The 14,696-nt window shown below is 40.0% G+C and overlaps 1 protein-coding gene and 1 non-coding gene across 3 annotated transcripts in view; both read right to left on the reverse strand.

Annotated features, from left to right (window-relative positions):
• Positions 1-10,156, reverse strand: part of mwh (multiple wing hairs) — a 79,295-nt gene extending 69,139 nt beyond the window's left edge. The window contains exons 1-2 of one of the 2 annotated variants that reach the window (XM_072296819.1): positions 9,245-10,156; positions 8,016-8,422 (exon numbers count right to left, since the gene is read on the reverse strand). In XM_072296819.1, the coding sequence (XP_072152920.1) occupies positions 8,016-8,045 (30 nt within the window). In that variant the 5' untranslated portion in view covers positions 8,046-8,422; positions 9,245-10,156. Of the gene's footprint in view, positions 1-8,015 lie in introns of both variants that reach the window. The other variant, XM_072296818.1, reaches the window with a different exon arrangement.
• Positions 10,157-13,824: 3,668 nt separating this feature from the next.
• TRNAM-CAU (transfer RNA methionine (anticodon CAU)) lies at positions 13,825-13,896 on the reverse strand. Its single transcript has one exon. It is a non-coding gene; the product is annotated as a tRNA-Met (tRNA).
• Between the last annotated feature and the right edge of the window lie 800 nt (positions 13,897-14,696).

A 14,696-nucleotide genomic window follows, 5' to 3' on the forward strand; every position in this document is an offset into this window, starting at 1 on the left:
GTTTTGAAAATGTGTTCATCTTATTTCTGTATAATCTTTGATATTTGATGGGAACGCAATAAGTAGAGGTTTTGAAAATGTGTTAATTTTATTTCTATCTAATCTTTGATATTTAGCGGGGATCAATGCGAGGTAGTTCAAAATGTGAATATTATTTTGATGTGGACCGGCTAAAGGGAGGCTCGAATTTTGTTCTACTCTGACGATCACTCCTTGGCTCTGATGATTTTTGTTTTGCAAACGGTTTTTAAGTATTAAAGCATGGTGGTTTCTTACAACCTATAGACATACCCGTTCAAAACTGAACTATTTCTGAACTACTTGTATTTTCAAAAAATCGATATCCCCACCATTATACTATTTTATTGGATTCTTCTCGGTGGTTCAGTTTTCCAAATCGATGGTGAAACTTCCAAATCATCCATCTCGTATGCGATGTTTCAAAATCTCGACAAAATCTAGGAACGATACATGTTCTGCCGTGCCAAGGAAAAACGCCATATGAACCTTCAGGCGTTGCCAAAGTTCCTTCCACAAAACGCGAATTTCCTATTAAATTCATGAATATTTTCCTCTCATTTTTTCAGATAATTTAGTTCACAATTTTACCTAAGGATTCTGAAAATTTAAAGGAAAAATATTCATAACTTTCTTCAAAAATGAACATTTTATCGACGGAAATTTGGCAACTCTCGAATGTTCATACGGCGTTCTTCCTTAGCACGACAGTGTTGTGTGAGAGACAGTGCTCCGCAGGTACAAATCCGACTGCAATTCCGATACCAAACCGATTTCGAAAGATGCACGGATATTTCCAAAGTTGAAATTTGTGTGCCGTGTGATAGGAAGGCGAATTAAGCACCTTATGATGTTTTCTCACGCGAGTCATCGAATTACGAAACGTATACTGACGTCAATGGATCATGCAGGGATAACGAGAACCGAATTTTCTCACAATCGACGTAACTAGGGTGTGTGTGTGTGTGTGTTCATGAGAGAACAACGAGAAATTGTGGCATCAGAGGAATGTCTTCATCATTCATACCGTCAAGAATGAGAAGTGGATTATCCGCTCACAATGACTTGAATTTTGTAGCTTAGCTACCCTGCCTCACGTTGCCATGTTTTCTGACAAATCCGATTTTCACATGGGCCCTAGGAAACGTGGGTTTATATGTAAAACAGGGCTCCTGTGGAAATAGACATAAGCCCTTACGTCAAAGGGACGACGATTTGTATTACTAAGCATCAAATCCGAATCCGAGAAAAAATGGTGAGCTTTTTCTATAATTTTACAACTTTGTTGGATACGTGTGAGATGATATGATAATAGGTCTTAGGAAGATGTATAATTGGGTGGAATAGTGGTTCTGAAAGTGAGTGTCTAAAGATATATTCTTCGTTTTGCCACCGAAAAGAGCGCCACTTTTGGTGCTGCTACGGACCCCGAGGGAAGATTTACTACACCTCACAGCCGCGTGATGTATATTTTCATCTCCTACCATCTGTCAAATTTTGACAAGTCAATTTCATGGGTGTTACAAACGCGAGACGCCCGTGGAGGCAAAAAACAGGTGTTTTTTACTTTCAATGGACAAGATATTCTCTTTCATCTTTTGCTCATTCTTGCAAGATTACGGGAATATTTTGAATAGCCAGACTCGGATTGAAGTAATCCTCAAGTATTTGAAATATGCTTTCGCGTGTCCTCTGAATTTCTCAGACGATCTGCGAAATGAGGAACATGCACGAGGAGTCAAAGCTTATTGGAAGGGTAGTGCACATTCATAAAACATTTCCCACCGCATTGTTTCATTGAAATTTTAAAATGTTTTCATTTGCACGGGGGGAGAAAAATGTTGCAAATGCCTATAATTTCAATGCTGCGGTAATCCAAAATTAGCAAAATTTACAGAATTTTATTAAATCCTTCGAATCGAAAATTTGACACTGGTAAAATATTGAAAGTTCGTTACGATGTCATTTGCTTTAAGCTAGTCACAATACGAGAGTGTCCATTCTCGTACCGCTGAGGATCATTGATGATGTTTTAATTTTGATAGGGTAGCCGCAAAATCATTGTTACCAGGTGATGCTGAAAACTCACCACTTTCCCTCTTATCAATCCATGTAAAATATCCACATTCTATCGCACACTGGCAACCCTGCTAAAAATGCATCTAAGTGCGGTCAGTTTCCAAAAGTATCCAAAAGAGACCTCCTCCCTTTGTCCTAAAAGACCCGGACCCTCTAAGGAAAACCGAGGTTAAGGATACTAGAATATCGCTCAATGTACGTCTATGCTTCCACCTATGTTCTGTTTTGCAGCAGAACAGAACATTTTAAGCAGAACTTCTGCTTAAAATCATCTGTGCTCAAAACAGACACCTAACATAACTGCTCCATTAAATGACAGCTTGACACAATTAATGGGCTGCGAAAAGTTGAATCGCCAGGTCAATAACATAAAAGAAGGCTGTGCATGGTAAGAAATTGCCGCGGCAATGCTCGGCATCGAAATCTCCTCAACCGAGGTTATAATTTGACGCCGATTGTCCTCTTTTTAATTGTTACCATTATCTCGTTGCAACAGCGTTGCCGCCTTCTTACGAGTTCGTGCTACTTCGAATACAAAATTCGGGCTTTTCTTTCGAAAAATGACACTGCTGCGTCGAAAAGCGTTTGTTCTTCTGACCATGGCTGCCGAGGTGTGTTTGAGCCAATGCTCACTTCTATCAAACAGGCATCGTTTTCCATTAAAAATGGCAATTTTCTCTCGGAGCGGGACGGTGGTTATAGAGGCGAGTGACCGTAACACACTCGGCTGGACGGTTCGGTCCGGCTTGAGATGGTTGAGTGGATGTAGGAAGTGACCATTATTCTTCCTAATTGCGTACAAAATAGGTGCATTTTAAACAACTGTAACAAAACATCGTATCTTTATTCTTGATGTAGATTCTTCACACCACTATGTGGGTGATGTCACTGATTTTTTCTTAAATCCTGCTCTTAAAACCACGAGAGTATACGCCGTGCAAAGAAAAACGCCGTATGAACATTCGAGAGTTGCCAAATTTCCTCTCAGAAAATAGTTATTTTTGAAGTAAGTTATGAATATTTTTCCTCGAAATTTTCAGGAACTTTAGGTGGAATTGCGAACGAAAGTATCAGAAAAATTGGAGGAAAAATATTTACCAATTTCCCAGAAGATTCGTGATTTAACAAAGGAAATTTGACAACGCCTGAAGGTTCATACTGCGTTCTTTCCTAGCGAGGCAGTATAGCGCGTAGCGCGTAGCGCATAACGCCTGCGGCGCGCGGCGGGCGGGCGGCCAGCGCGAAACGCGCATTGGCGCCTACAAACCTAAGTGGATACTTCAAGCATTGTGCAATGCGTGAAGTATCCACTTAGGTTTGTAGGCGCCAGTGAGCCTCTCGCGCTGGCAGCACGCCGCGGCGGAAAACGCTATATACGGAGGTCAGGGGACGAACTCTCCAGTTAAGAACGAAAATAGCTTGACTCGAACAGGGTTTTCCTTGACCTAAACGACTTACTTCTTGAAAGAGGGGTCTTCTCTTTATTGATATAAGCATCCAGTCCACTTGGTGCGTGTATTTTTCCTCTTGATCGAAGAGGTCATTTCCTTTGCGTCAATTCAATCATCAATCTACTTTACTAAATACTATACATTTTTTTTTCCAATGCAGGCGAGAACGGGACTATTTGCCAAGCATCTGTATCACTTAGTATATTCGCAAATGCAAAAATTGTATCATATTCGATCGCAATTTGCCTACATGCAGCTGACCACAGGAAAAACGCCGTAACTCGAGGCAACACCTTGCATTCTTCTTCCACACGTACTGTTCAGTTACGAAAAAATCTGAGATGTATGATGAGATGCTTCATTTTATAAACTGGAATTCTCAATGGTATTCCACAGTTAGCTCAGGAATTAGAAGGAAAAATGGTCATCGGTATTTTGGAAAAAAAAAAATTGTCAGTAAAAAACTGAAAAAATCTAGAATGAAGTCACGACATTTCTTCTAAGAACAGCAGGAACCACTCTTGTAACGCTTCCTGCATAGTTGTATTCTAGTTTTAATTCAATGTCCTATTGAACGGATCTCTATATCAAACGGAACTATGTGCATTAGGACGTGAGCCCTGTTATGCACATATTCTTATGAGTCTCAGGGCTCATGTCTTAATGCACATAGTTCCGTTTGGCAGAAATACATCCAATTATGACAACACCGGCGCACAAGAGGGCACGGTGCGTTGAGGTGAAGCCTCGCCTCAGTATCGCGGGGGGGGGGGGGTGATGGTAATACGATGATGGAGGGGAACCTCAGAACAGGGGGGAGTAGGAGGAAGGAGTCTATTGAGCCTCCGGCCTAGGCCAGTGCCTAATGTGATTAGCATTTTAATGCTGCTGCTTTTTTACGATTGATTTATCAAATGCGTTCAGCAGTCCCGTGCCGCTTCTCTTCTTATGCCAGCCACGGACTCATAATGTGCCTTTTGAGTAACGGACGTGACTGTTGGGTCCAATCCTAGGGCTGCTCTCATCATTTTCGGCTGAGAGTTGCGTAACTCCTCTGTGAAACCATTAGCAGTTACTGGGAGTACCTGTAAAATTTTTGATTTTCTTCGTATTCAATGAGGATGCTCTTAATAATATTTAAAAGCAATAGTATGAGACTAAATTCTCCATAAAAATGAGTGAAATTATCACTAACTAGGGGTAAAATCTCGACCAGACATGATATAATTGGACCTTGGTGTGTGATTCTCTGTTAGATGATGCGATTTCCGTATAATTTTAGTCGTCATAAAATAAATTGCATTCTTGCAATTAATTTCGCATCGATACGGCTCCTAATGCGTTTCATTTAAGATATATACGTCCCTTTCCTTTTTGTAATTGTTTGATGAAATATTATGTAAATTTTATCATACTGTGCTTTTGAATTCCCAAGTTTAAAATAATGGTGGATTGCAGAGCCACTGTAACGCCTTGCACATGAAAGGAGCAAAGGAACAAAGCGATCCGATTGTAGTTGAAGAGTACTGAAAAGATAACTCTCCCTGCTCTTTTTGGAAGTTTAGAAACTCATAATGATAGTACCAACAACTTAATCGCAGTTCCAAATAACAGCACTGGAAAAAAATCACATTGGATCTAGAGTCCAGACTCTTGAAGACATTGACAAGAAAAAGGACTCTTGATTCAAGCAGATTTAAGCTTAAATCAAAAGGAAATCCGCTCAAATTGAGAGGCTTGGTTCTTGATTTAAGCTTAAATCTGATTGAATCAAGAGTATTTCTTCTAGTCGATGTTTTTAATAGTGTGGACTCTAGATCCAATGTGTTTTTTTTCCAGTGTGTTAAGTTGTTTATGCTAAAAAGCGACTTACAATGTATCTGCGGGAATGAACTTTCATCGGACAAGTAAAATGAAAAAAAGTCAATTGAAAATAAAGTGACAGGAAAATAATCACGTGAGTGTAGAATGAGATCATTATCTAGGATTGAAGTTGATAATTATCTGAGAAAAACACGGATAGAAATTGTTATGATTCTCGAGATTAATTATCGGCGACGCGAGAAAACTGTTGGTTGGAAAGAAAAGTTGCGAGTGAAACCCGGAGTGAGCCGACTTGGGAAAGACTTGTAGCGCTGCGTCGCGGGCTCTCGTGTGTAATTAAGTTTGGGAATTTTTATTCAGATCAGTTTCTCTGAGCCATTGTCTGCGGTAATCCGAGGCGAGGGAAAAGAATTGTCCGAGCCCGCTAACTGGGAGAGTAGAATCAGAAAAGAGACGATGTTCCCTGTGAGATAATATAAAGCATAGTTGCCTCAAAGTACAAAGCAAGGTTGCCTCCTCATGCTACAGTTCTTATGCTAAAACTTTAATAATAAACCACTATGGATCATATTCGATAGTAAATTGATGTATCGTTTGATTCAAAACAATAGGACACAACCTTATTAAATGCAACATTTTGGATTTAAGTTTTGAAATAGCTGAAAATGAGAAAATTCCTAACAATTTCACCATTCATTGCCGCACTGAAAAAAAAAAAAAAAAAAAAAAAAAACCACATTGGATCTAAAGTCCAGACTCTTGAAAACATTGACAAGAAAAAATACTCTTGATTCAATCGGATTTTTCCTTGGGATCATTCCTTCCGGATCCTTTGGATCCTACAATATCGTGGCGTGTAAATATGTTGGTCTATTTTTGTAACCGTTCGTTTAAGTCTCCACGTGCGAAGTGCGCAATCGTTAGGATTCTGCTTCTGTTTCAACAGCAAAGTCTTTTTCACTTATTGACGGTGTAGTCACTCCTTAAGAGTCATGTTAGATTGCAGAATCTATCAGTATCAATTGAAGATCAAGCAATTTTACGGTTGCCACTCAAATTTTAAATGCAAGGAGAAACAAACATTCTATTTCCTCGGTAATTTTACCGTCGGTTTTAGCCCGATTTAGATGGCTATTCCAGATGGAGCAGCTTCAAACACGGAAAAAAAGTGTCAGGGATTATCCTCAAAAATTTTGGTAGTACCCGAAGTTGCTGGATTTTATGGGCATTCCCAATCAATTGTATATAGTACCGCAACATTTAGGTTTATATTCGTAGCCTACCGCAATTAATTGGAAATGTCCATATCATCCAACAACCCGTACTTCTTTTTCTGGTGAACCTCAGTAAGGAAAGAAACTTATTTTTACTTTAGATTAAATCACATAAAATGATGCGACTGAATGCTGATCCAAAAAAGGCTGGTTCTGCTAGGTAATACGGTTTGTTTCACCTGAGCAATCGAAAGATCAAGTCAGGCGTTTCCGATACAGCGAGGAGTGGCATTGCACAGATGTTGCGGGAAATGATAAAACACGGATAAATCTAATTGGTAATGCCCGTTCATTTACCACAAACCTCGAGCCCGAGCAAACGTTGCCAAGATGTTCAAAAAAATTCTGCCTAGCGCTTGTTAAGGTAATCATTTTTGTGGTACATAGCACACACTTTTACAACGCTCTCTCGGATTTCAACGATCCGACCCACCCACTCGATCTGAGAAGCACGACAATACACTCCTGTTCATGTCTTTATCGCGTTAATAACGCCGTTGTTTCATACATCAGCGTTATCGCTTCCTTTTTCGTCTATCGCCCTGCCAAAGGAGAGGTCAATGCTTCAACGCGTGCTCATTATTAGCCTTCGTTGGAACCTCCCGATTCTCATTTTGGACCGAGGATTCATTGTCGGTGCTGAAAGTGACCATTGGGTAGTGTAGGTGGTTATTCTTCGGTTACATTTTCCATAGTATTTTCGCTTATAATCCAGCCGAAGAGCATGTGGGATATTTAAAGATCTTTTTTGTGGTTTTTTGCATCCTAGTGGCTGGATGAAAATCAATAAGTTGAAAATACTCAGATTTAGACGTCTTGATGCTTTCTCTTTTCTTTTTTATCCTTTTTAAAAAAAAATGAAATGATGTCCCAAAATTCCAATTACACCATTTCTAATTCGAAAATACTCATGGGTATTTTCAGTCTCCACCAATATAACTAACGCAACTTCACGTCCTGTGATGCAAATACTTCAAAAATAAAAACTGCTCTGAGCATGATTTCTCAATTTAATTTTTGGATGTATTACTTCCGGGTCATATGGAGGATGTGGCACAACGAAACCAAATTTTTCATTACATGTGGCACGGAAAACAATAGGGGAGGGGGAACTCAGAGGCAACGGGAGGCTAATGTTATTTACTTGATTTCAACTGCTTATATTGAATAACCGACTTCATTCGTGATTTTATTTCTCAGTATATTTAATTCTTCGATTTAACTTTTGAAAGAAAATTGTCTCTAGTTAGATTAATGGAAGTTTAAAATCCTGTGAAATAAGTGAAGTGTCAATCATAACTCTCGAAATTGCGAAAGAATCAGCAAATATATTGTATAAAAAACTGCTGAGGATTCATGCTGCACCTACCTTTTGTGGAAACAGCAGGTTTGGATACATTCTTTTTTCAGTTCCTCATCCTTGATATACTGCTAAGTTCGATGAGGCTCTTCTCCAAAATCTCCATTATGCATCACTTTCCCGCATTTTAAACTAACGAGCTTTAAAATAATCACTCTCTAAAAAGAACACTCAATGAGGAAAAAATCCTGTTCCGAGTGAGAAAAAGTGTTGTCAATAGTCTAAACTATCGTGAAAAAATCACTTGAAGCGAAAGTTCAATTCACAGTACTTGTTATTCATGAAAATCATCCGTATGTTGTAATAACTGGATTTTCCCTCAAAAGTTGCTACCCACAATATTCTAAACTTATCCGGAAGGTGGCAAAGCCATCGCTGTTGATATGATGATTATTTGGACGCACTAATATAGAAACCTGTTTTAATAATTTGCCTTACCGATTATGAAGTTGAAATTAGATACCTAACTGTGTTTGCGCATCAGTTGCCTTCTTACGTTCCATTCGTTTTACTCTAATTTTATGACCAACTCATGTTTTACTTTACTAAAACTTTAATTTGGACTGAGACTTCTCAATGACCCCTGTAAATACCGGTATCTTATAGAAATACTTAATCTGTAGAAGAAACAGGATTGAATTTTAAAAAATCCAGCTCCCAGTATCTAAAAATTTGCCACTATCTACAAATTTGTTAATGTTTAAACAAAATGAGAGATTAAATCATGTCATGGTACAGAAGCTGTGCACTGTATTGCTACAAAATAATGGAGTGCAAGGATATCCCTCACTGATCGCTGTATTTTTGACCTACGGGCCAGAGGAAAGGATGCCGTGCACTTTTCAAGCGGTTTGAAACAAGAACTTTTGTTTTGCCGGCTACTGAAAATTTCAAACATTTCTATTTGAAACTATAGTATGCCTGTCTAACTCTTTGAAAACATTGATTCAAACGGAATGTCCAGCACATTGGCCGGAATTTTAAGACGCCTAAACTTGAAACCCTCTAAGAATAGAATTTCTTGTTCGATTTATGACCCCTTTCAAACTTACAGAGATCCCAAGGAGCATCTTAGATTCTGGCCATTAAGCTACATCCATTTCCATGAGATGCACAAGTAAAACTGTATCACTTAAGTCCCTCACGCTATAAAACTGGTCCCGCTATCTTATTTGAGGTCAATCCGAAAAACTCGCAAATCGGCTAGGCAATTGTATCAACACAGGTCAAATACTAACATTGATCACTTCATTCACTGATCTATAGTCACTTATAAGCGACTCACTTACAAGACGCGTTTTACAGTAAACGGATCATACAAATGATAAGCTGACCGGGTCTTATTCTAGGTCATAATTCAACAAACCCCGCAAGGTGATGCTGCACTACACTGCACCGTAAGAACCTGTCGTTGGTCACTTCACTGGTTAGTATTCACTTGTGTCGGGGATGATTCGAGTGTTTTTGTGATCTTCCGAGGATGCGAGGGCATCCGGAGAGGTTAGGAAGCTGCGGTCGGGCAGCAGGAACGCGGCCGTGGATCCGGCGTCAAGAGCGGTCTCGTTATAACTGAACAGCGACCGGCGACCCGCAACTCGCCTCGAGCCCTGCTACGGTTGATCCGCGGTGGAGAACACATCAACGCGCCCTGTTGTCGGCTTGCCGAGTCTTCCAGCTTTTGAATGAACCAGGTAATGGAGCACTTGCATATGGATTACATTTGGATTGCATTTTGCAAAAAGGAACCAGTAGCATTGCAATGTTGCTAAGATTGTGCATCTTCTTTTGTGTTGGAGGAAAAACCCGATTATCCATTAATAGTTTCTATTTTACTCGCTAAAAACTGTAAATTTAAGACAAAAATTACCATCTAAATTTCATAGTTTTTCACGATTTCCGCAATTTTATTGCAAAAGATGAAGTTGCACGATCTTAGCATCATTGCAATGCTAGTGGTTCCTTTTTGCAATCCATTTTGCAATAGGGAACCACTATTTCTAGCCCATTTTAGAAACAACATGAATGCCATTGGTTTCCCTGTGCAGATATGTGCTTATATGGGAGAGCCAGGGATAGTGGTTCCTTATTGCAAAATGTAATCCATACGTAAGACATTTGCGATTTCAGTACTTTTCCTTACGTGAAATTTCGCGAGAAACACGATTTCACCCGACTTTCGAAATGGTGCCTCCCCCGTTTACCCCCAAAAAAGGCTGAGGGGAGCTTTGAGACCATAAAAAGCGGATTTCTTGGGGTCGATTACCCGGGAAACCAAATTTACCGGAGAATCTACGTCAATTTTTGACCAAAGGGAAATTATAGAGGGAGCCGCTGTCCCCCTCTTTAAGGGTTTATTTTTGGGCGTAAAGTGGTCCAATTTTGGATTTTTAGGGGTCAATTTTTGTGAAATTTTCGGTACTTTTCATTTTAATGCAATCGAATCGCAATTCTATCGAGAACCTCGACTTTTGGGATCGTACCCACCTTTACCCCCCAAGGGTTTCTGGGGGGGGGGGGGGAGAGTTCGGGACTTTGGGGTTCCTTGGGGTCAATTCCGTATTCAACCCCGCGGTCCCCGACTTCGTACGACCTAAGCCGACTGAGAAAAAGGCCTGGTATACAGGTGGTCTGGGACACCCTGTATTTGCACCCTATCTTTGCTTAGAGAGTTTGTCTTGATATAGAGGTGGACTCTCAGGGTGGCGTGGGATATCTCCTCCATTATGGTCTGAACTTTGAGAGATTTTTTGAGCCTTAAGGTCGATTTCAGAGGAAACCAGTGGGACTACCGTATTTAATTCTCTTAGCACAGGAATCAGTATTTTAATCGCAAATCCCTCACACATGCGAGAGCTCCATAAAAGAACATACTACCCTGCTGTGTAATGGCGCACAGTTCAGTGTGGAAAATAGGTATTTCAATGACCGAAGTGCATAACCCCCTTATCTACATTGCGATGTTTCAAATTTTCTGTTTCTCTCTTATTTTTTTCGAAAAAACAAACCGAAGTTATTGCTTGAAACTCACAAACTCTGCTAAGAGAGAAGAAAAATCAAGTAAGTTTTCCAAGAAACTACTTACATTTCCAAAGTAAAAGAAAAGTAGAACCGGGGTCCATGCTTCCAGAAAGTTCAAAAAGTGAACGCTTAAGCGAAGTATCAACAATTGCACTCGAAACTGATCAAATAAAACGCACAGCATGCAAATTGATGGCTAAAGTGAAACGACGATTGGTACGATGGAACGATGGACCTTTGGTTGGACAATGGACATCAACGATAGAGGATAGGTTCGACAAGGTGCTAACGTTAAGGAGGCATTTTGACATTTTTTTCTGATCAGGTTTGAAGTAAAATACGAATCCTACAGTTAAAATTACTGCAATTAAATCCAAATCAAGATATTGGACGTTTTTTGATACGTAAGTTCAAACCTCCCGCTCGTGGATAGAAAATAAACGTTGACATGAGCCAAAAATCCTTAAACCGTGCACTAAACCTAACCTTAGCAGTCTCTCTGTGGTAGGAAAAGATGGTAGCCTTGATTTTACGCGTTACTTTTACGAATTTATACTGTAGAGGTGCTGTACTCCGTATACGCAATGCGCTTATTTTCCTACCTCTGCGTTAAAGTCTCCGTTGAAAATGAATGGATTCGTGATCGTTTCGATGCACGATTCAGTTTCCCAGCCGTAGCGCTGCAGGCAGTCATTGATACTATAGGTCTACATCCACTTAAGGAAAATTTGAGTCACACTGCTTCAAAAAAAAAAAAAAAAAAAAAAAAAAAAAAAAAAAAAAAAAACTAAAATGAGATGGTGATATAAATGGGATTCGGATCTATAGAATACGGTAGACGCTGATTGACACTAATTCAGTGCTTATCTATCGTCTTACTCTTTCTCTCATACTCCCTTCATCCCCATTCGTCCCAAATTGGGACGAATTCAATTCAATTCGTTCGTGATTCACGGTGATATTAATTGTCGTGATTATCGGAGAAATTTAGGGTCCCGCCCCCAGACCGCTTCGCGGTCTAAACCCCGCGCTTCGCGTCTTGGGTGTTATGAAGTGCTCGCTACTCTTGTGATTTTACATTTTTGAGTAAGATGTGAAAAACACATGGTAACAATTGCTGGTGTAAACTTGATAAAATCTGTGTCTAAATTGAATCCTACATAAAGTTTCAGTCTTAATAAGAGCCTCATAGATATATTCTTTGGGACATATAAGAGTATATAGATGACTTGGTAACGAGTCGCCTGCACACCAGGATAGGTACGACTCAGCGCCTTCAATTTTGTACGTATGCAGCGCAAAAGTGCCTTGCATGGTAGAACGGCATTATAGTATTTTGCAGAAGTGAGGATAAACTCCGTATTTGCCAAATTTCCCCTGATAAATTATGAATTGACAGGAGAACTCGTGTATCATTCGTCACCCAATTTTTCTAAGAATTTTATCAAGAATTTAATCTACAGTATCTGGAGTTTTCAAAGAAACTCATCCACAAACATCCTCACAAATAAATATTTAACAGAGAGAATTTTGGCAACATCCGAATGTTCATACGGCGTTTTTCCTCAGCACGGCATTCCGTCATTTCGTCGTCTCTCTGATGTAATGACGTATCTCAATTTCCACGTGAGCCCTGTTTCACATATAGATCCAAGCTTTCTGGGGCTCATGCGGAGATCCAGATACGCCCTTACGCCAGAGGAGCAATGCTACCGTACCAAGGAAAAACTCCGTATGAGCCTTCAGGTGTTGCCAAATTTCCTCTGGCAAATCACTAATTTCCAGAAAATTTTTTGAATGTTTGTGTACCAATGTCCCAGATAATTAAGTTTGTAATTTGATCTAAAACTTCTGAAAATTTCAAGGTCAAATATTCATAACTCTCCTCAAAAATAAACATTTTATCGAAGAAAATCTGGCAACTCTCGAGTGTTACGGCGTTCTTCCTCAGGACGGCAGAGCGATTTGATCTCGGATTCCGACGGAGAGAACTTGGCGGCTAAAAGCAGACAGCTCGGCTGCGACAAAGAAGATCGAAAATGGATAAAAAGTGCAGATCGCTGGGGGAGCGGGAGAAAATACTCGATGACTTTGCCCCGCGAAGGTGATCCCCCGGGCGGACTACGGAGAGCGAAAGGAAGTAGGTTATGACCACTGGAGCACCGCAAGCACACGCGCCACGCACAGAGATGAGGTGCGTCGAGACGCGACCGTCAACCCGACCGCTTGCAATGAAAGTTCAGCCGACTCGGCCGGGTCCGTGGACAACGGACAACGATTAGATGCTCGCTTGTGTTTAGTACCGCGCCGTAATCGAGAGGAAACTTTACCGATCGCTTTGGATCCGACGTTGCCACAGTTACTGAGATATTCATCTTGTCGGCGAGAAAGCTACACTGTTAAAAGTGATTATGACACACTGAGGAAAAAGTAGTACAATCTCAACTATACTCTGGACTGATTTTGATGCCGGATACATTAGTAGTTGAACCAGCCAGAGGTACGGTTGAGTTAGCCGGAAGAGTGGTCAGGTAAACCATACTTCTGGCTGGTGCGGCTACTCTTATATCGGGCGTCATGAGGAATAGTTGAGATTGTGATACTTTTTTTTTCAGGGCGTGTGCCCGCGTTGAGGACGAAAGGCCAAATCTTTTTGGTGCAATATTCTTTAAAACCCCGACAAATAACTAAATTAATCATGAACAGTATTACAGCAGTGCTTCCTACATACGACCAAGTCAGTTCATTGTTCCAAAAAAATATGAAACTCGTGGAAAAAAGGCACCACTAAAAATTACCATAGCAGAGCGTGGTTTCGATCCACGGACCTCTGGGTTATGGGCCCAGCACGCTTCCACTGCGCCACTCTGCTTCGTGGAGGCGTAGTAAAATTGCCAATAAAACTAGATCAGCCGCCAAATAAAAACAGACTTGTACATAATGATAAGAAATGAATGTTCGAAATATAATTCACTGCATTCTGAACTCTGTTATGACAACTACTTTGCTTCCTAGGACCAAGTTACTCTTGGTTCCAAACAAGGATAATCTGCCTCTCTCTTTTTTACTTGACCCTTCTATATATTTTTATGTAAATGATTTTTATGTATGTAGATTCTGGAGGTTTCGAAAAAAAGTTTTTTTTTCTCTTTCTACGGTGATCAAAAAGCATTTGCGCCGTGCAACAAACATATTTTTAAAGAAAATTGTAATGTTTGAAAAACAGTATATTTTCGTCTACGTTCGATATTGAAGAAAAAAATAATGCATGATATCCATTTATACTGACCATAAAATTTCCAAGTTTTAAAGGTTGAATTGGCAACGTGTTTTTGTCGCAAACTGGACTAAAGAGCATTGAATCAACTAACATTGACAAGTAGACAGTGCCAACACACCGGTCATTTCACTTTCACACGTTTTTACCCATTATACCGATACTGAATCGTAATCGGATAATATTCTAGATGTGCAATTTATCACTGTGTCAGAGTCATCTCTCTCAAGGGCAGGGTCAACTCTTTACGAGGAGAGAGGCTGATCCATTGGTCTTGTCTAGTTGTTACATTGGAATTCTTAATTCTACGCTGTCATTTGAAGCCCTTTTCTATTATGCCTATTATGTGGTACCACAAGCTGAAAGCTAGGAGAATACTGAAATTAGAGAAAATT

The sequence above is a fragment of the Bemisia tabaci genome, chromosome 2 (genome assembly GCF_918797505.1).
Source record: "Bemisia tabaci chromosome 2, PGI_BMITA_v3".
In the NCBI taxonomy this organism is placed as follows: domain Eukaryota; kingdom Metazoa; phylum Arthropoda; class Insecta; order Hemiptera; family Aleyrodidae; genus Bemisia; species Bemisia tabaci.